The sequence below is a fragment of the Squalius cephalus genome (genome assembly GCF_949319135.1).
Source record: "Squalius cephalus genome assembly, chromosome: 24".
NCBI lineage: Eukaryota > Metazoa > Chordata > Actinopteri > Cypriniformes > Leuciscidae > Squalius > Squalius cephalus.
Window position 1 is genome coordinate 21,686,934 of NC_137145.1, and position 22,723 is coordinate 21,709,656.

At 36.9% G+C, this 22,723-nt stretch overlaps 1 protein-coding gene across 1 annotated transcript in view; it reads left to right on the plus strand.

Moving 5' to 3' along the window:
* itga1 (integrin, alpha 1) overlaps nt 1-22,723 on the plus strand; it is a 48,705-nt gene that overhangs the window by 5,136 nt on the left and 20,846 nt on the right. Inside the window, exons 2-11 of the mRNA XM_079861422.1 lie at nt 9,568-9,688; nt 12,151-12,263; nt 14,554-14,645; nt 15,147-15,261; nt 17,593-17,714; nt 19,235-19,383; nt 19,761-19,911; nt 20,057-20,231; nt 20,802-20,875; nt 21,988-22,132. Of these exons, the coding sequence (XP_079717548.1) occupies nt 9,568-9,688; nt 12,151-12,263; nt 14,554-14,645; nt 15,147-15,261; nt 17,593-17,714; nt 19,235-19,383; nt 19,761-19,911; nt 20,057-20,231; nt 20,802-20,875; nt 21,988-22,132 (1,257 nt within the window). The remainder of the gene's footprint in view (nt 1-9,567; nt 9,689-12,150; nt 12,264-14,553; nt 14,646-15,146; nt 15,262-17,592; nt 17,715-19,234; nt 19,384-19,760; nt 19,912-20,056; nt 20,232-20,801; nt 20,876-21,987; nt 22,133-22,723) is intronic.

The window sequence follows — 22,723 nt, forward strand, 5'->3', positions numbered from 1 at the left end:
TTTTTTTTTTTTTTTTAGCTTACATTACTGGGTAAATTAAGCATCATTTAAGGAAAAATAGCTTTGCAACTATCAGTTTGTAGTGCATGAACGTCACAACTTCCTGAATACATTAATGTGATGAAAACTGTAAAAAAGCATATTGTTGAAACAAAATACTGTAAATTATATTTCTTAAATATTCATCCGTAGTTTGAGACACAGTTTATATGACAAATATGCAATTACGTTTATTCCGAATCAGCATATTGTCTCTTGCCAGGAGACAAGTTACTATACTGTATCTCTCTTGTTTCTGTCATATACCTTCTAGCTTTCCATAGAAAAGGTCAACTACAGTAGCACAGATCACATCAGACACAAATGTTTGGGTGTTACATACCAGGAAGGAGCCAGGGTCGGGGGTGAGAAGTGAGAGGTATTTGTGATGTCAGATTTGTGATGCCGTTTCAGAAGCGCTTGTTCTTTTTAAAGCAGCATTCCTCAAAATGAGTTCTGTAGTAATAAAACATTACAGGGTAAACCCCTGTTCTCCCATTAAATGTTCAACATAACCAGCCAGACATTTTGAAGCATCTTTAAAACATAACCCGAGGGACACAACCTGGTGACCTCTCTCTCAAAGGCCATAAGCACAGCATAAAAATAATAAGAGGGAACTGATTCTATACATGTGCTATTTCACCCTTGTGTCGCTGTTTATGAGCTGGCTGGGAAACTGTGAACATCGTAGTATAGGAGTATCAGATTCAGGACAGTTGACAGAACTGTCAAATTCCATGTTGCGTGTTTTTGCTGTCACTACGACTTGCATTTTTTGATCATGTTTTTATGCAAATTGTAAACTTTTGTTTTTCTGTTATGTTTTGAACACCACTATTTATTGATTGATTTTTGTTTTTTCAATGTAAATGTAAGCAGTGAAACATTATTTAGCTGATATAGTGTGGGGGATTTTTCGGCGTCTCTGTGAGTCATTGAATCATTCATTCAACCGATTCGTTAAAAACTGCTGATTCATGGTAGGCTGCATCCGAATGCTCATACATTTCGTACTATAAAAAACAGTAATTAATAGAATTCATAAAACAGTTTGTGAAAAGTAAATGACCTATTACTTCCGGAGAAATTCTGAAGTGCGTGATAGACACTTTACTATCTTATGAGGCCACGGGAGAAGAGTTGTGAAGTAGCAGTGAAGTAACGCAACTAATGTAGGTAGGTCAGATGACAGTGACAACATTCATACTACACACCTTTATCCTATATAGAATGTACTTTTTTAATGTTCATGAAGGAATTACTTTTATTAATTATTCAAAAGAAGTACATATTTGAAAGCAATGCGGTTTCGGACGCAGTTTTTAAGAATAAGTCATTGAATCATTCATTCAACCAGTTTGTTCAAAACCACTGATTCATTCTGTATTCATTCACTGCTGTGTCACTCTTTCACTACAGCTGCTGTTTGGAATTGCTTTTGTTGGCAGACAAAGTAACTCTCAATATTGTGTCTAAAATCAAAATGTAAGTAACTCAATGTTGTTAACTTCTTGTTTATTGAACTGATGAAAAAAGAGAAAAAGAGAATCCAGATACTTATTCCCTAATTCCCTAATAATTCACGTGTATTTCCCCTTTAAATAATGTAACAACATTTTTGCTTATACCTTTATATATATATATATATATATATATATATATTTATATATAAAATCTTTTTATATAAAGACACGTTACTAAAATAAAATATAGTGGGCTGTATTTAGGAGTACAGGGCAAGAGAAAGCTAAACAATGTTCATCTTTATGAGCCTTTTTTATCTGTCATGTGACTGAACTTCACAGGGTGTTTGCGAAGAAAAGGCAAGAATGCCCCTATTATGATCGCATTATCTCCACTTAAGCGCTACAACAAATAGCATATCTCTTCTAGACGCAGAAAAGTAAATATTTTAGCCTATTAATAATGTTGACGTGCTGCACGACAACACAGAGCTCTTATTTTATCAAGCCGCTAAGGCGCACTAAATAGAAACATCATAATTCTCTTGCCATATCAATGGTTTTTGCTACTGTGTCTGTATAATGATATCTGAAATGTGTGCTTATACCATATATTTGCATTTGCTGCCAGTCTATAAAATACTGCAGTTTTTTTTCCCCATCTCACCATAATATTTAGCTTGAACTTTGCCCTCTACAGAGACTTCATCCCCAAACTCACATGAATCAAGTACCATCCGGGACAACTAGGCAAGCTTTGAGTTCAACGGCCACTCCAGCTGTGAGACATAAGTCAGTCCATGTACATGATGTAGGACTGTTAATTTCAGCAGCATGTAAAACGGCAGTCTCAGGGAATGTTGGCATTCAGCACAGCTCCAGGAAGTGAACTGGATAATGTCTGCTGTAGTGAATCGAACTCCCCTCCAGCGGGACAGCAGAACAAGCTAACTGTTTCCAGAGCCGTGCTATAGCACATGTGACATTCTGTGATTAGCCACTTAGCCACGGGGGATGTTTCAATTTAATCTGATGCTGCAGATAGACAGACTAACCTTTTCCTTTTGGAAGGAGGGCAGCACTATTTATTTGACCTAATTTGCAATAATTGCTAAAACATCTATTTTGTCGCTTATTTTGCTTTCTGATTGGAGGGGATCTCAGAATCTGAATATGTCAATGTCCTGGATAATAAAACACAGATTTTTTTTTGTCTGGTCAGAAAATATATTTATATAGTTGTTCAGTCTAGAAAAGAGGGCGCAGGGCAGGCTAATAGGTCCTTTACATGCCATCTGCGCGAAATTACATCATTACCGCATGACACAAGCTGATTGGCCTCTGGTGATCCTGCAGCCAATGAGATTGCTTCCTCAACATTTAAATTGTCTGGTTCAGTGTTTGCTGTAAGCTAGTGCTGCAGCACTCAGAAGTCCTCTGACACCTTCCACCTCCCCCAGCTCCACCTGTCTAGATCTGCTATGGGATTTACAGTATGGATGTCTATTTATGCAGCAGCAGCATATCTTACATGCTCACAGAAGTGTGTCTGTGTATCTATTAGCAGAAGCAAGTCCATATTTGTTTTGCAGCAGATATAATCCACCAAGAGCAAATACATTAACGTTGCCGTATACAATAACATGCTAAAACTATTCCGAAAGTTGTCATGATTGAATAAACAAATGTAAATATATGTATTTATGCAAATATATTTAAAACTTAGCAATACATTTTATATTTGATACATTTTATATTAGCAATATATTTGGCCCATTATTTGTATATTATATATATATATATATATTGTCAAATGGGATGTCATAACATCAATAGGTTACCTTAAATTGTTTCCTGACTGTATGTGATAGTGATTCTCTGGCCATTCTTTTTTGGTTGAGATGCAGGAAGTGACCCGCTTCGCCCCGCGATATGTATTTTTAGTCTCATAACATTTCTGTGTGATGTTTGAGCAAGCCTGGGTTCCTGGCCCATCTGTGCTCCGTGTGGCTGGACTGTGTGTGGGAACCACAGTTTTCGGGGAGTGTATGGGTGTGTTTGTGCGTGAGTGTTTGCACAGGGTGGGCGCTTGACAGAACATGATCAGGGGTCTCTCTCTCCCTGCTAGTGCGGAGGAGACTGGAATAAAAGCTTCTGTAATCAGCAGGGAGCATTATGTCATTCTGTGGGCGTACTTTTTCATGGCCAGTAAAACGCTGGTCCTCCAGAGGACACATCTGAAGGCAGAGTATTCAGGAACAGTATATTGGGCCTGTGTGGTGAATTCACTAAAGAGTTCTGCCACTTTCACATGCATTTCAGGCATTTTTACTAATCCCCCGCAATACAACTTAGCAAGGTGCTACATGTGCTCAAATGAAATTATTTTATTTAAAATGGATAAAATGTTGTTATTTTCGAAGCGAACGCAAATTCTATGTGCAAATTGCGTTTACCACTACATTTGTGGGAATGGTTGCGTTTGAATAAAACAAGTGAATTTGTTGTAGAGCCTAATGTTTACTAATGTTTATTTAATAACCAGTTAATCTGCTGTTTTCTTTTTATTAATTAATTGGGTAAAAAAGACATTTAATTTTCTGTATTTTATGTTATTCCACATTTCACCCAATGTTGTCCTTCAAACAATGCGCAAATAACAAAGATAGTAAATGTATCCATGTTGGCTATGCTTTACATTATGTGCAAAAAAAACCAACCGTTTTTTTCCCGATCAAAGTAACACATTAATGGTGCATTGTGTAATATTTAGAAGGATCTTTTTGGCAGAAATGCAATATCATATACATAACTATGTTTTCAGTGCATATAAAGACCTTACTTAATGAACCGTAATGTTTTTATTACCTTAGAATGAGCCATTTCTATCTACATACACCACGGGTCCCCTTACATTGAAATGCGCCGATACAGTAGCCCTAAACGGACAAATGCGTTTCGTCACTATGTTGTTCTTAGGGCAAAGAAGCTAGCTAAAGTCAGCGAATAAAACACTGACACAATGATGAACAAGTAACAATAATATTTGCAATAACAACGTTTTACTGAATAATAATTTATTTCTTAATTTATCTTTGTAAAGAAACCTCTTGCTTAACTGGCTACTCTTTGCTCTCTCAGACGACGTCATCTTTCCTGTCGGCCACCGTAACTTCTGTTGGTTGCAATTCGCAACCTCACCACTAAATGACACTAAAAATTACACAGTGCACCTTTAATGTCATATGTTTATCTATTGAATGTACTTTTTTCGACTGTGCTTTAGTTGTTGATCTATCATCTAGCATGAACACCCTCAAACCATCCAGAATACCCTCGAAACCACATAGCAACACCCTAGCAACTCGCCCAAGTACCCCAGAAACCATATAGCAACACCCTATACCACATGAAATACCCTAGCAACCGCATATGACAATTTGTCTGAGAGACTTAAAACCTTAAAACTTAAAGCTTTTAAAACTGCTTCAACCTTAAAACCTTTAAGCTTTTTAAACTCTCTCTCTCTAAACTATTTCACACAAGCTTTTACAATTACTTCAAACTTTCAGGCTTTCTCAAGCCAACATCAAAGTTTGTTCACAAACTTTACTCGTCTAGTTACTATTATATTATTATTGTAACTCTATAAAAACGAAGAAATACAAATTACTGTTGTAAATTACAATTGTCTATTTAAAAAAAGAATATTCGATAATTATATGTCTAATAACTATGTTATTTTACACTGAAAGTTACAATACTAATATTTATGTCTTAAATTCTTCACCAAGGGTTTGCAAACACACGTTTGGGAAACCCTAATTTAACAAAATAAACAAAATATACAATTAATTAATTAGCACATTTGTAATGGCCAGATTTTGTTAGGACATACTATAATACATACTGGTTATAATATAAATAGTTGTTAATGTCTTTTTATTCTATATTGTTGTTTTAGTGAACTTAATAAACCAAGTGTATCCTACATTGTGTACATGTCAGTACTCCGATTCATACAGATATATCAGCCCTTTTGTCCAGGAAAGAAAGCGACAAGGAGTGTGTGCATGAGGACACATTTACTTGATTATCTTGAGATCTGCTTTGTCATGAAAGAGCATGTGTGAGCCAGACAAGGCCTCGACCCAGGCCTCGTTTCTCAATCACACGGCTCTCCTGCTGCCAAATGGGCTGATTTAAAAGTCTTGACACAGAGAAATCCAACACATTGCCATTGGATGACTACATTTTACAGCGTTATACAATTAATCACATTTTGGCACTAAACATATGACACATGATCAAGCCTGAAGGGGTAAGACAGCGTCATTTAACGTGCTTTGACCTTGTCTGCAATCTAAGCTTGGAGCTTTACCACTTTAAAGAGCTTGTAGCGATCCAAAATGTGTTCCCAGTTTTCTTGTCACATGTCCACCATAAACATTTGGGTGTGATGATAATATTGTGATGATGTCACTATGATGTCATTGTGAAGTGTCATCCAGCTATGTTAGTAATAAAAGTTTGGCAAAGTTTTCAGAAATGAAAGCATAAAAGGTCATGCATGCTTTCTGAAAACTTTGGAAGAAAGATCAAAACATGCCTACGATTCTTTAGTATTGTCTGCATATTGTTTTTGTCCATTTGTGGATGTGTGTAGGCTACCTTTTTTTTCACACTTTAAAACTGCATGTAAAGGATGTCCTGTTAAATAGAAATGCAAATGAAACATTTAGCAGATGCTCAGTTGTGACTTGCAGGAAGTGCTTTTGATCCATGTGTGAGACTTTTGATACTTTTGATATTTGATAAATATCAAGACAAAAAAAGAGGCATAGACAGAAGAGTTGCTTTCTGTATTGAATATGAATAATAAAAAGACTGTGTACTAAAAAGAATGGCAGGAAATGTGTTTCTGTTGAGTTGTCCTTACAAGCTGCACGCACAAACATACAATGCAGCCAATGTAATCAAACGCAAATTTAAATATATACCCAAATTAATTGGAATTGATATTGTGACAGTTTTTCACATATTTGACATTGTTGCAGCACCTCTCTTCCCAGTCTGGCAGTAATGCTCTGTTTAGTTCCCTTCTCTATGAAGCCCCTCCTATTGAAAAGCTCAATGTGCTCTGATTGGTCGGCTGGACCAGTGTGTTGTGATTGGTCAAACACTTTGCGTACACTTTGCGTAAATATCCCGCCCCTTAACCATAACTGCGAGTTTTTTTTATTTTGCTGATGCCTTGGGCGGGAATTGTTTAAATGAGGAATATTGTGATGTTCATTCCTGGAAGAAAACTCAAGGCTACAATGGAGGCGTTTCAGGGAGTTCAGAAACAAACATTGCACACTTATATTTGTGCTTTGTAACTTTGCAGACCTTTTTCATTCTCAAAGTGCAACATTACACACTAAAGAAAGTTGAAAATGTATAAAAATGCATAAGTCCTCTTTAAGAGTGAGATGGCTGAATCTTGACTGTAAATATTGATGTTGTAGAGCCGTGATCCATGCGTCTGGGCATCTCTTCTCCATTTGTGATCAATGCAAAGGGCCTCTTTGGCTGGTGGCCATCTTGAATCACCTAATTGACTTAGTATTTTCTCTATACTGTAGCGGGTTGAAATCAATCAAGTCTATTGAGAGAATGGATGAAACTTTTCCATTGACCATTATCATGAATCCAGCAGAAATGACTGAAATCTAATGCAAGAGTGTTTTTAAGGGTGTATTCCCAAGGTTTCAGAGATTTGTGTGTGTCGTTGTGTTTGCATAAGCGCTGTGTGTGTATGATTTGTAGCGTGTTTGCAAAGCACTAGCTCACTGTGTGCTGCGAGCGCGTCCTGCATTAAACCTCAGCAGGAAGTCTTGTCTTTCCTTTCGTTACACTTTACAAACACCCACTTCATTAAGAGAGAAGTCTATATTCTCCTGGTTTAGAGGATGGTGTGTTCGTCTGTGAGGAGATAGACGTAGTCGAGGAGGAAACCAGCTGTCCGGTTGCCTTTGGCTCTCTATGTCTTTGTTTACAGAGTCAGTGGATTGCAGAGGAAATTCATTCTGTTTATCTAACTTGCAAATCCGACCCAAAACAAAACAGCTGCCCCTCAGGATAAGAAAGGCCCATGTGCTGGCACATATCTTCTTCTTCTTCTTCTTCTTCTTCTTCCTGTTCTGCTGCTTCTTCTTAAGTGTCGTCTCTGTCTATCTTCTTCTTCTGTCTCTTTGTCATACTTTTGTTGCTCTTCTTGCTTCTCCAAAAACATCAAAAACATGCTTGAGAACATTTGTTGTTTATCTAACTTGCGAATGTTCTTCTTCAGGTTCTTCATTGTGTTTTTCTTTAGATTTTCCATTGAGGCTTTTTTCATCATCATCAACATCTTCTTCCAAATTCTTTTTCTTCTTCATTCAACTTCTTCCTCGTATTATTCTTTGTAGGTTATTCATCATCTTTTTCATGTTTCATTGTCTTCATCTACTTCAGCTTCCTCTTTGCCTTCTTCACCGTCATCTTTCTGTTCTTCTTTTACCAAACACATTGATTAGTGTGCAAAAGAAATTTGTTCTGTTGCACATTTTCTTCAGATTCTTCAGTGTTTTTTATGTTCTCCTTCTGTATCTTATTTGTCATAGTCTTCTTGGCCTACTTGAGCTTCAACAGCTTCTTTTAAGAGTTCCTTTTCAAACTCTTCTTCTTTCTTTTCGTTTTACATCATTTTTATCGGCTTTTATCAGCTTTGTCTTCATATTCAGATTGTTCTTCAGCTTCATCATGTTCATCAGCTCTGTGTTAGTCTTCTACACCTTCATATTCTTTAGCATCTTCATGTTTATCTTCAGCTTTAACAAAACACATTAGGTCTAGATTGCGGAGGAAATTCATTCTGCTTATCTAACTTGCAAATCTCACTAAAAACAAAGTGGCAGTTCCTCAGGCCAAGAAAGAATCAGCGCGTCTCAAATGAACATGTTTCTTCTTCTACAGCTTATTTTTATTCTGCTTGCTTCTCCAAAACACTTTGGTTTTGTCTTGCTCGTCATATGTATAAATGGTCTTTGGTCTGGTTTTTCAGATGTTCACCCATCATGCACATCCTCCTCAGAAGTAAGACTCAATGGAAACCGGGTTTGGAGGCATAGCTGGAAATCTTAATTCCTGTTGAGTGGGCATTCACATGAGGCGTGCCCACGGACATACACTGCCTCTCTGTTCCCTCACTGAGTCATGACATTAGCAGTGAGCCCAAAGTACCAAAGCCCTACATATTATTCAACATTCATTAGCTCAGAACATGACTGTTATCAACAACAGACATTAGGGAATACGTACAACTGGCTTTCTGTCTCTTCGTGTTCTCACCCAGATCCAGGAACCTACTCAACACCACAGTGATTTGTTAATCTTCACAATTCCTTTCCAAATCCAGGAATTGAATAAATCATGACAGGAATTTCATGTCACACAACATGTGAAAAGGCTCTCTGTGGCCTCTGCACAATGAAGCATTTAAACACTATATTTAGCTCTCCTTTTATATACAGTACTAAAAGACAGATTTTGGTTGTCTTCATGAAGAGGACATTGTCCAAGAGGTCAGGACGGCCGCTCCACATTGCTCTGTGAAATTCCTCTGCCTACTGTGCGTGTATTGCTCCCTGTAGGATTCGCATGTTTCATTCCCACACAACTGGGCATGCACAACTGGGACCATTTTCTCTCTCTAAACAAAAAAAGGGAAATGGAAAGTTTTTGGGTTTATTTATTGATGTAAATTATTATGCATAATAAATATTTAGCAATTAATAAACAGCTGAATAATTGCATTCACTTGCTGTGTTCCTTTCGTCTTGTTTTGGCAATGGAACAAATTTGGAATTGGAGAGATTACGTTAGTTATCAAATAAATACTATCATTATTAGGGCCTTTATCTGCTCATTGGAAATACTTCTTTAAATGGACAAACTCGTCTTATGTAGAAGATAAAGTGAGATACATTACTGTATGTTATATGTTGTCTTGTATGTTTATTGTGTCTTTTCTTGATAGTTCTCCTGCCGTGGTTGTCATGTTTCAATGTGGACGAGAAGAACAGGATGTCATTCAGTGGACCAGTGGAGGACTTGTTCGGATACACCATCCAACAATTCGAGAACAGTGAGGGAAAGTGGTAAGCTACATATTATTTCTAGAAATGCTTACACCGTGACTGTTGATGTGTCGCATTGTGCCGCGCTGCAACAGCTATAAGCTGTCTATATTTATCCTTCCTATGAGAAGTATCGCGAGTGCTTGAAATGCATCAATAATAGTACAAGGCATCAGTGTCAGGGATTTGTCGTGTTGCATTGACCCGCATCCAATGTAAACACTATCACTGATTATAATGGGGTATATTGTCTTTTGTCGCACCGTTCACCGTTCAAGACGCCTTCACCGTTCACAAATTTATATAAATTTACACAGGGGTGTCCAAACTCAGTCCTGGAGGGCCACTGTCCAGCAGAGTTTAGCTCTAGCCTGCCTCAACACACCTTCCTGGAAGTTTCTAGAATGCCTAGTAAGACCTTGATTATCTGGTTCAGGTGTGTTTAATTGGGGTTGGAGCTAAACTCTGCAGGACAGTGGCCCTCCAGGAGCAGGATTGGACATCCCTGAGTTAGAATATTCACCATTCAAAATCGAACTGACAGCAATGTCATTGTTTGTATTTTATTTACATACTGAATTATGATTGGTCTTTGATTTCTTGCCTCTGTTTACCATTGTGCACACTCAACTAAAACCAAGCACATGTGTAAGCGTCATGACGCTGGCAGATGGTTTTGATGCAGAATTTCATTTACATCACATTCAAAATATACTCTGAACAATTCCATAATAATGCTAGAATTGTCATGGTAAACCTATGAGCACCACTGATGTAGTCTGCTTTTGTAATGGCTCTTGTTTTTTTCTAATAAAGACATCAAGCTAATGCACTCAGGCCTGCTAACTCCATTAAGCATATAAATAAATGGAAAGGATTCCCTATTGTAGGAAATAGTTCCACTCAGGAAAACCTTAGTGAATTCAGACATCTGTAGCCCCTTAAAAATTGGTCCAGGTTTTAGCTTTGCTTGTAAAGGTTAACTTTCTACCTCCAGAGAAACACCTCAGCTGGTGTGAAAAGCCCAGGACAGCTTTACGTAAACCTCTCACAGGTGGCCTTGACTGAGGTGGAAAGCTTGCCAATAATCTGTTCAGGGTCGTTAGATTATTTGACAGGATTGATTTGGATAGACTTTTACAGAATACAAGAGGTTTTTTGATGATCAAAATAACAGCAAAGTTGAAACAGCAAAATTTGATTAATGGAACGCTTGAAAAACATCCATCCATCCATCCATCCTCTTGCTGCTCATTTTCATACATTGACCAAGAATGACGAAGCTCAGTTGTTGAACTCTGAAAGTGGTCAAAAAACATTGAATTATCCTAGAAGTGATCAACGACATCATGTAAAATCACTGGTTCTTGAATGTCTTGTGGCCACGTGGATTCATGCATCACATTTTAGAGTTTTTTTCTGCGAATGTGACTTAAATTCCAGTTTGTTTCCCACACAAAGCTGTCATATGACATCAGAAGACTTGGAATAGTTGTGTGGATAAACTCCATGGTGATTTTTTGGTGCCATTTTGTCTTTTTTTTTTTTCTTCTTCTTTTACTTTACAGCCTCTGTCCCCATTCACCTTCATTGTATGGAAAAGAGCAGCCAGGACATTATGCTAAATTTCTCCCTGTGTGTTCTACGGACGCAAACCACCACATAACTTTTTTTTTTCTCTCTTGTAATTGCGAGCTTATATCTCACAATTCGGACTTTATAACTTGAAATAGCAAATTTCTCTCTCAGAATTCAGAAAAAAAGTCAAAATTGTGAGATAAAATGTCGAATTACCTTTTTAATTTTTTATTCCATGGCGGCAACAAGCTTCCAATGATTTGGAATAACATAAAGGATATTAAAAAATAAATATTCCTAAAATATATTGTTGTAGACTATAAGGTGACTGGTGCCTGTTGTAACCAGTGAAGATTGTGTTTACCACTGCTGTGTCAAGGCCCATTTGTGCACAGGAATGTTAATGACTTGACTTGTTTACATGCTTACACAAGGATGTCTACTTTTAGCACTGTTGTCAAAAACCACCATTAGAAATCTGAGGAACACGGCGAATGTTCTTAATTCAGCTAAGTGCACTCAGATGTACCACAGAACGTAATGAAACGTAAACAGCCTTACGTTATCTCACGGTAAAGCACATAAATCACAGTGGGGCTCAAGGGTAAACCATCACATATCCGTCAATATCGTAGTCAAACTCTCTCTAACTCTTATTGTGACGAAAAAAGAAACTCTTTGCTCCCCGTCGTACTGACATTTCACATATGTTCCATTTGAAAGTAATATTTAAAAATAAGCATGCGCATATTTATGTTATGCTTTTCTTTCCCACTGGAAAACTGGCGAATCAATCAACTGCACTTTGGCTCTGTGGGCTTCCACTTTCTCACAAATCCCAAATGTTTTTTTGTGGTCAGGGATTAATGACCCCATTCTGTACTTCCTGCTCTTCTTTTCTGAAGGGTTCTGATTGGTTCTCCTCTTAACGGACAGCCGGTTAACCGGTCCGGAGACGTCTACAGGTGCCCCGTGGGACAAAACAAAAGCACTGGATGTGAAAAATTCAGTTTGTCAGGTGAGAGGTGTCCTTCCTGTAAGCGGTAATGCCATCGTGTTTTTCCATGGACTATTTTTGTTCATTACTGTGTACTCTCTGTCTGTATTCCCTGTGTTTATACAAGAAAAACATGTTACAGGGTAACAGACATTACCTCAGTTGCCCTGAAATTGTCATAGTTTCTAAACTGGCACTTTGACTGTCTCAGACATTACTGCATGACTCAAGGGTACTAGTGGATTTCAGAAGAGATGTATGCCATGCACCAACATGGCACTTTGGTTCATGAGTTTATTTCAGGATGTACAAAATCCTCCAGATTTGAAAAACAGGTTGTGAAATCATCTTCCCTTTTCTTCAATTTCCAAAATAACACACCCAGGGAGGGAAAATGGTGCCCACTTCCTCAGTGCATTTCCTACAGTCAACATGAAACACGGTTTATTTTTCGAAATGCACGTACTTGGTTCATTAATCATTAGATCTTTTTGATCAATCCTTTAAATTTAGTCTATTTATTTGTCATATTGATTCGTTTTAGTCAGTGTTACTTTTTATTAACAGTACGAACGCCCACAATCCTGAATTTCTTTTTTTATTGCAGTTTCCACAAGATTAATAAGCATCACAAAATAAGAAATGTTTCTTGTGCATCAAATCATCATATTAGACTGATTTCTGAAGGATCATGTGACACTGAAGACTCGGGTAATGATGCTGAAAATTTAGCTTTGAGCACAGGAATAAATTACAGTTATTTTAAATTATAATAATATTTCACAATATTAATGTTGTTAGTGTATTTGTAATATCCGTTAATGCAGCCGTGGTGAGCATAAGAGACTTCTTACAAAAACTTTTCAAAATCTTACCGACCCCAAACTATTGAACAGTACGTCACATGACAGAAGTACACTGGGTTGCAAATGAAATCTTATGTTGACAGTTTAGATACAAGTTGCTTTGTCCTTATTACCAGTCACCAAAGTGCATTCCACATATTTAGTTGCTTTGAGGAAAGCAAAGGAATTAAGATGAACTGGTATGATCATGAAACCTTCACACACAGTTGAATGAGTTTTGACTTGGCAGTGACTACCGTGAATACCATTTCATTGTATCCTTTAACAGATGCACTGAGAAAACCGCACAGTTTCCCCTTTCTAGAGGTGTTACTCTGAGAATAGAAGAGGAAAAGAAGAGTGCATACTGATGGCCAGAGAGACTTTGACCTTGACTCATGCGCCATTTACATTACATTTACATTTATTTAGCAGATGCTTTTATCTGAAGCTTCTTACAAATGAGGAATGATACAATCCAAGCGATTCACTACAAGTGAAAATAACAAGCTAGTACAGAGGACCTGAACACATTTTCATTATTGAGTTAGTAAATAATAAAAAATAGTAAACGAGACTCAGTGTGCTCAACCCATTTTACTTCAGTAATGTGACATATTTCTGAGTAAAACAAATGTCTGACTGGAATTCATTTTAGCTGAAATATTTATAATAAAAAAAAACATGCACCAATGAATCGAAAGATAGGTTAAAAGTGGTTGTTTACACCGTCAGCTTTTGGGATTGACAACCGTATGTGCATACACAGGTGTGAGTCTCGAAATGTCCCGTTCGCACAGCATCTTACAGTAGCGTCTTGAATACTGAATGTGCAATGGGAGTCAAGCATGTATTCTCTTAAGAGATGCTAATTTTAAGTGAGCATTTTTGCATCACTGCACATTTTGATCGATGATATAATGTGTGTGTTGTTTGTAAGACTCATTAGCCTGTAGTGTTGCTCTGTTTGTGTGTTTGAATGCTAACCTCTGCTTGAATGTCTGACTCTCAGAGGAGGCCTAGACAGGAAGTGATCCAAAAAACATTTTAATATCTAAACTGAACATAATTACACAATCTTTCACCAGATTTCTCAATGTTGCATGTCGCCTTTCTTCGGGGATCTACCTTAATATGAGACACTTCCAAGAGGAACTGATGTCAGAACAGATAGCACTTGAATCCCTCAGTCATTTCACTTTTTTCTTTTCATGACAGACCCTGTGGCTTACATTGTTTTCACATGATTTGTTTAAGCAGGAAAGGACAAAAACACTGCAAAAATGTGCTTTCCCCCCCCATTAAGCCCCACATAAAGGACACCAGCAATGAATTTAGTTTTTTAAAAGGCAAATAGAAGGAAAAAAGCGTACGATCTGACTATGGGAAAATGCAGTGTTTTTGTCTAGATATTCTTTTCACAGGACTTAACACTGAGAGTGCATATTTGTCTATTTTTCTTACAGAAAACACAACAATTCCGAACATAAATGAAGTCAAGGAAAACATGACTATGGGGACGACGCTGGTGGTTAACCCAGACGGCAGTGGGTTTCTGGTAGGGAACATCTGCAGATGTGTCTTACACTGTTACTTTAGCCACTGCTTATTAATAGTGCCTGATCACAGACGTTTTAAATCATTACATAAGAAAAAACTTTATGGAAACACTCTTTTTTTACTTCCAGTTAATGTTTATAATTATAGAACAGCCAATGACATGCTGGCCGTATGTCTGCGTTTGGTTTTTTTTATGACTGGACAAATTGTCTGCAATCTGTGATTGCAGTTCACAAAAAATACTGATTTTCGGAATCCTCTATGAATCAAATGTAATCTGATTGGGTAAACTGACATTCTGAACAAAAACAATGGAAAAGTAGGAATTTCATTTTATCCTGTAGGATCTTTTTTTTTAACCCATTAGGATTGGGTCCCAATTATGATAAACATTCCAGGAGTCTTCTTTTAGGATTTTTGAATGAAGTATATAACGGAACTCTGTATAGACCTCTCTCTCTCTCTCTCTCTCTCTCTCTCTCTCGTTCCCTCTGGACAGGCCTGTGGTCCCCAGTATGGCTACATGTGTGGAAAGCAGCAGTACATCACTGGGATCTGCACGAACGTCAGTTCCTCCTTCAAAGTCCTCAACTCCATCGCTCCAACTGTACAAGGTACGACACACACGTGTTGTGAGTGTACATTAGCGCATTCCAGCCATGTAAACCACAGCCGGTCCCCCTTGCCTCGCATGTCCATGTTAGGACAGAGTTTAGGAAAGCTGACATCTACCAACGCAACATGGAGCCAGTGACTCATTATAAACACACACATACATACTGTATGAAGTATCATAGCAACTTCTAGCTCATCTCCAAGCACAGGAAAGACAGTTGCATCATTTCATGTTTAAATTCAAATTCTCAATTTGATTCTGAGGCAAATAGCTCTGTTGAGCATTCAGACTTGCAGGCTAAGCCTTTATTTGCATGGTATAGATATATGGGCCATTCTACTGAATTGGTTCAAAGTCAGAGTTGGAAACGTTTTGAAAATGTTTTGTCTTTTTCCACAAATTTTGTATGTATGCAAACTGTATAATATCCAAGGTACACATTTCTAGTAACTGTGCAGTTAATTATCATATTGTATTTTCAGAAAGTTTTGGAATATTTTTCCTCGCCCCAAATTTGTCACTACCGAAACACAATAATACATAATTTTATAAGAAGGCTTATATTGACCTATTAATATTTTGTTTACATCTACCTTCTAAATATATTTTTTGCTATTTAAAAAAAAAAAAGTTTTTACAGGTAAATCAATAACAATTACAATTTTAACAATATTTCAAGTGTAATTTATAAGATTTGTTGTATTGTGAATCCAATCTTTCTTTGTAAAAGGCATCAAATTAATCATACTGATTCAAAGTTAAGGATTCATTAGTTTGAATTTACATAGAACCAAACTCTATAATATCATCTTAGTTGATAATTCAATATACTTTATTTTAGACAAAACATGGATGTTTCAGTCGTGACGGCACATTTTCGGTAATGACAGTAATGCTTTGATAGCGACCACATCACATTACAGAATTACAGAACACTACTAAAACATACTAAGATACTAATGATTTGCATAACTGTACTAACATTTTGTTTATTTCCTCCAAATAAATGATTATGTGTTCCCTCTTGTCACTACCAAAAAAATTATGACATGTTTCGGTCATGAATTTTTCGGTAGTGACAATTTAAGATACTTTTGAGCCTTACTCAAAAATGCTAATCAGCACATGATTAACTAGCACAGTTCTGAACAGTTGTACACACACAAAAACTCAATTTTGTCTATAACACTCAAAAAAACATGATGTCACAAGAAATTGTTACTACCGAAACAGTCACTACCAAAACTTGGTGAAGTTTCGGTAGTGACTGTTTCGGTAGTGACAATTTCAGATACTTTTGAGCCTAGATCAAAGATGATAACCAGCCTATGGTTACCTAGCACAGTTCTGAACAGTTGTACATACATAAAACAAAATTTTATGGAATAACACCCAAAAAAGTTTGCTTAATTGCAAAAAAAAAAAAAAAGGTGTTTGGTAGTGACGTTCCTTAAAGTTACACACAGATTTTCAGACTTTTGAACACATGTCCCTCAAAATGATGATACCTATCTATAATGAAAAAGAGGCTTTGAGAGAGAGGCACACAGGAATATTTCCTGATCAAAAATGTAGGGGTGTGGTTCAAATCAGTCTCAGCCAATGGACTAAAACACACACTGTTTCGGTAGTGACATGAAAATGCGGGACACATTTTTTTTACATAGTTTCATGATTTAAAAATAAATGTTTTTTTTTTTTTTTACTTCACTTTTTAAAAGAAATCAAAAAGATAATATAATAAAATATTTTTAAAAACAACAATGGAAAACATTTCAATATAATTTTCACAAGCTGAAATTTAGGGGTTAGGGTTCGGGACAGCCACATCCCAATTGAAAGTACCCAATAAATGATGATTTTATATATATTAAGCTTAATGATATTTTAAATATTATTGTAAACATCTAAGATTTGAATACTTAAATTCTTTTTAAATGTGTTTTTTGGTTGTTGGACAGCAGTTTGCACCAATTCTGTAGAATGGTCCATACACAGACTATATTGAGTTTCTGATGAAAGGTCACATCTAAGCTGTGGTTAATCATCACATTCACAACGAGGTCACTGTCAAATCCAATTTCATTGCTCAATATGTTTTATACTTTTTTTTTATGTACTATAAGTGTGCTAGTGTGCTATGTAATGTAAACCCACCAGTGGCTGATGACCTTCAGCTGCCTCTCTGTAATTTAAACGAAAGCAATGTGATATTTATTTCTCTTTCTCACTGGTGTAATTGTAATGAAGAGCACCTTCATTACAATTACACCAGTAAACCAGTACATTACGTTTGTTTGCGTACATTACGTTTGTTTGCTTGTTTCAGAGTGCAAGCAGGATATGGACATTGTCATAGTGTTGGATGGTTCCAACAGCATCTACCCCTGGCAACCCATCACTGACTTCCTGAAAAAATTCCTCCAGAGCATTGAAATCGGACCAGCCCGGGTGAGATTTTTTGGATTATAGTGCTGTCGAACAACCTTGTAGTCTTGCTTTGAAATACCTTTGAAATCACACCAGTTTAAAATAAAATATCCACTTACTGCGTCAATGGATGTTTAACATAGTAACAAAGTATTTTACTTTCCAATTACCTCATCAGAGTATTTCTATTTTGGGAAACTTTCACTTTATTTCTTTCCAAAGCATAATATCATACTTTTTTTTTTCTCTACTACATTTCATAAAAACAAATTGTTCCACATTATTTCGAGCTGAAGAAATTGCAACGCAAGAGAGATGACCGATTCGTGAACGAGTCATCAAGTTATGCATTATCATGGTTAGACATGGCTCTCAAAAGTGTGGGAGAAAAAAATATTTTACAAAAGAAAACTTGTAAATTGAAATTTTTTCAACATTAATCTGTCCATTTTTAATTTTTGTTTATAAAGATGCAAAAACTTAGTTTTTTTATATTTCTGTTTAGTTTTATTTTTTATAAATTTTAGTACTTCCAATTAAAGGGTTAGTTCACCCAAAAATGAAATTTCTGTCATTAATTACTCACCCTCATGTCATTGAAAGGTGTCGGCCAATAATGAGCCGGCGTTCTGATGTAGAACCAGGAAGCGCTGCACTGTGTTTACTATGCGAACAGCATCAGAGACTGACATGGAAGAGAACAAATTATTGAATAAAGTCGTTATTTTTGGGGGGTTTTGCACACAAAAAGTATTCTCGTCACTTTATAACATTTAAGGTTAAACCACTGGAGTCACATGGACTATTTTAACGATGTCTTTACTACCTTTTTGGGCCTTGAAAGTGGTAATAACGTAGCTGTCTATGGCTGATTCAGAAACCTCTCAGATTTCATCAAAAATATCTTCATTTGTGTTCCTAAGATGAACAATGGTCTTACAGGTTTGAGTCAACACAAGGGTGAGAAATTAATGACAGAAATTTCATTTATATATATATATATATATCTTTTTTTTTAACAACACTGTTTTGGAAAGACATCTATACATAATGTCATCATTCTTGGGTGAACTCTGCCTTTAAATGAGATTTTAAATGATTGGATTTGTTTTCCAAAGAGTGTACTTGTTGAAAACCAAAGCCATTTATTTTTGTCAAAGTTGTGTTCCTCTACGGTCATCATCTTATACTAACATCATTACAAGGGGTATTACATAAAGACTTTCCATGGAGAAGCTACTGGGTGGTTTGATTCTAGGGAAATAAAGGCTTTCTTGAGCACGCCGCTGGAAAATACGGCCCCGGAACGCTGAGCTGGGGGAAGACCACATATTCCATGGCTAAATAAATGGCCAGAGTTTTTTTTTGAGAGGATTACATCACATTTGAGTCAGCACAGACAGACATTTAGACATGAGACAGACAGAGAGTGTCTGGGGACCACCCAAACTGTCCATGTTTGGTAGCACCACCTGAACTTTGTGTGTGTGTGTGTGTGTGTGTGTGCGTGTGTGTTTTTGTCCGGGCTTTTGCTTCTCCAGGTGGGCATCGTGTCGTATGGGGATGATGTCGGCCATGTCTTCAATCTCAGCCAGTTCAGTAACACTGCAGACCTTGTTGCTGAAGCCGGCAATATACCTCAAAGAACCGGCCACAAAACCATGACCGCTCTCGGCATTGATATAGCAAGGTGCTGCGCTTACCGTTCAGTCCCAAAGTCTGAGGCCACAGTGAAAATATGATTCAAAATCTACTTTTATAGTTGGAAGTTAGCTAAAAATGTAAAGTTTTATAATAAACTGTGTGCTGAATAACAAAAGGGGAACTAAGAAATACAAATTCATGTTTAATACAAGTTACGCTGATAATATAATTTGTAATGAAAACAGTTGTATTAAATCATGTTAAATAAAAACAATTTTCACTGGTTAGTCTCAGACTTTTGGACCCTGATGTATTTCAGAAAAATCATCTAATAATAATAATCATTTTTAAAGTGTCTATTCGGACAAATGAAGTCATAAACATTGTGCAGAATCTTGACCTGATGTTGTTTGTTTTCTAAAGGAAAGAGGCCTTTACAGCGGAGAGAGGAGCAAGACCAGGGGTCAAAAAAGTCATGGTGATCGTCACAGATGGGGAGTCACATGACCACTACAACTTGAAAAATGTCATTAATGAGTGTGAAACAGATGGTATTGAGAGGTTTGCCATTGCTGTAAGTACATTCATCCATGTATAATAATAAAAAACAAATAACAAATACTGTGCTGCATGAATTCAGTGGTTTCAGTAGGAAAAAATAGAACCAATAGACTGTTAGTAGACTTTTTAATGTGGCACATGTCATTTTTCTTTCATAGGTCCTTGGCGACTATAATCGGCAGAATAAAACCACTGAAGAGGTGATGAAGTTTATTGACGAAATTGAATCCCTTGCTAGCGAGCTCAAAAGCGATCATTTCTTCAATGTGTCTGATGAACTTGCTTTAGTGACCATCGTCGATGCCTTAGGAAGCAAGATCTTTGCCTTGGAGGGTAACGTACCTAATGCATCACGATAAAACATTTTTTAGATCCCTAACCTTAAGTAAGTGGACATACGATTTTCACATGGTAGATGATGAATCTGGTAAAAAAAAAAAAAAAAAAAAATCCCCTAGACTGGACCTGAGTCATATTTAACAGTGGCAGGTTGCATAAACTGCTAAGACTAGTCTTATAGTTTAGTCATCTAATTTTTTTCTTCAAGACTGGTTAATCTTTTTAAAGTCAGTTTCCTAAAAATGATTCTGTTTTGAATCTGAAAAGTAAGAATGATTAGCCCTAACTAACTGCTAGTTCCCTTTCGTTCGGGAACTCCTACGTCTCGTTGGAGGAGTTTCCAACGAATTGGGATCCCAATTCGTTGGAAACTCCTCCGACGAGACGTAGGAGTTCCCTACTCAGGGAACGAGGGTTACCATACGTAACCGAGACGTTTTTTTCCCAAAAATAGTCTAGTTATGAATATGAAAATGTTTTTTGTAATGTTAAATGTTGTAGTAACCACAACTTTCTTCATTAAATCTGTGTAAAAAATGTAAAAATGGCCTTTATATCTAACAGCCACATCTGGGAAGCACACCTCCTCCTTTGAGATGGAAATGTCTCAGTCTGGATTCAGCGCTCACACGTCTAAAGTAAGTGTTCAAACAGTCTGCTCTCGTGAACCTGGTGATGTAGATCAGATTACATCAGACGCAGTTGTCTTATTTACCTCGTTCAGACATCCTGCTGCTGGACTCTCACGCGTAGCGACAGAGGAAACACGCACACGGCTCAGTGCTTGGCTATGAATCAGAAAGGGAAGAGCTCTCTGAGTGTGTCAGTGTGTCACATCCTTTCTCAATTTTACTGAGACGACAGTGTTACTTTAGTAAGACATTTTCAAATGCATTGCTGAGAAATCTCTAAACACATTGGGCCTCAGTCATAAAATGCGAACTGAACAAATTTTGTGTAAATTGTTTGTAGAAACATTTTTATATACTGTAAATGATCTCATTCAGGTTTGCATATTGAATGGTGAAGGTTATTTCTTTGAAAATGCAAAAATGGAGGTTGGGGTAAGGCAATTACAATGTGAATGGGGCAAAATGTTTGAGGTTTTAAAAGCAGAAATGTGAAGCTGATCATTTTATAAAAACACTGAATTAATTCTTCAGTTTAAACGTCTGTATTATTTGAGCTGTTTAAATCATAATTTTTACAGTCGTTTTAGGCAATGCATTGTCATGGATTTTAATATTTATGAATTGGCTTCATTCACTTCCATTGCAAGTGTCTCATTGTAACCCAGATTTTTCTTTTTTCTTTTAAATAAAAGGAGGGACAAGTGGAAATGCTGTGGATTTAGTGATGTTCTGTGACGTTCTGTCATTTACTCACCCTCATGTCGTTCCAAACCCATAAGACTTTCATAATTCTCAAATCAAGATATTTTTAATAAAATCTGAGAGATTTCTATCTCTCCATTGAAAGTCTATTCCAACAAAACTTTGACGCTTCAAAAAGTTAATAAAGACATTGTAAAAGATATCCATATGATTGGAGTGGTTTAATCCAAGTCTTTTGAAGAGGCATGATTGATTTATATGATGAACACATTTCATTTAGGCTTTTATTCACTTATAAATTTTGATCAACACGCATATGTAGAGCTGATCAAATATCGTAAGCTGAAGCTCAAACGTGCTTGCTTGACTTACATATTGATCTTGTCATATTCCTGTAATATATGTCTTTCTGACAGGCAGGAGTCATGCTGGGAGCCGTGGGTGCTTTCGACTGGAATGGGACTGTAGTGATGCAAGTTGGGAACGAGTTTGTCGTTCCAAAAAAAAACACCTTCCACGACCCTGAGGTGCAGAGGTACGAAGGCATGGCGGGATACGTAGGTAAGAAATCAACATTTAACCAGTTCTTTTGGGTATTTTGCCACTTTTATTGATAGTAAGAGTAGAGAGTGGAGAGAAAATGATTGTTTGAGATTGGCTTTGTCACAGCATTGGTAACTAGCTACACTTCTGAACTTCATACCTAGTTAAGGCATGTTAAGTGTTAGGCCAAGGCCATGAATGATTATACTTTTTGGGTACCAATAGTCAACAATAAAAATGCTTTATGTGCATATCAGGGATGTTAAATGCTTCATAATATTCATCTCAGAGAGGCAGGGAAGCTTATTATAGAAGACAGTATTGTGGTAGTCTAAACACATTGTCACAATCTTCTGCCATCCCATAAACACTCACACGGTAAGTGCAAATGCTCACACTCTCTGCACATCCCCTTTTAAGGATGTCGCTCCAGAGTGAAACAATGAAATGACTCTGCCTGATAAACGTGTTTGGAGAACGAGCTGCGTGGAAGCGCCGTTTCGCAAATGCTGATTTGAGGAAAAAGATTTACAATCAGTCACGTTGGTTTATTCTAACATTACTCCCAACGATGTCTGTGTCTTCGGTTATTAAACCGTTTATGATTTC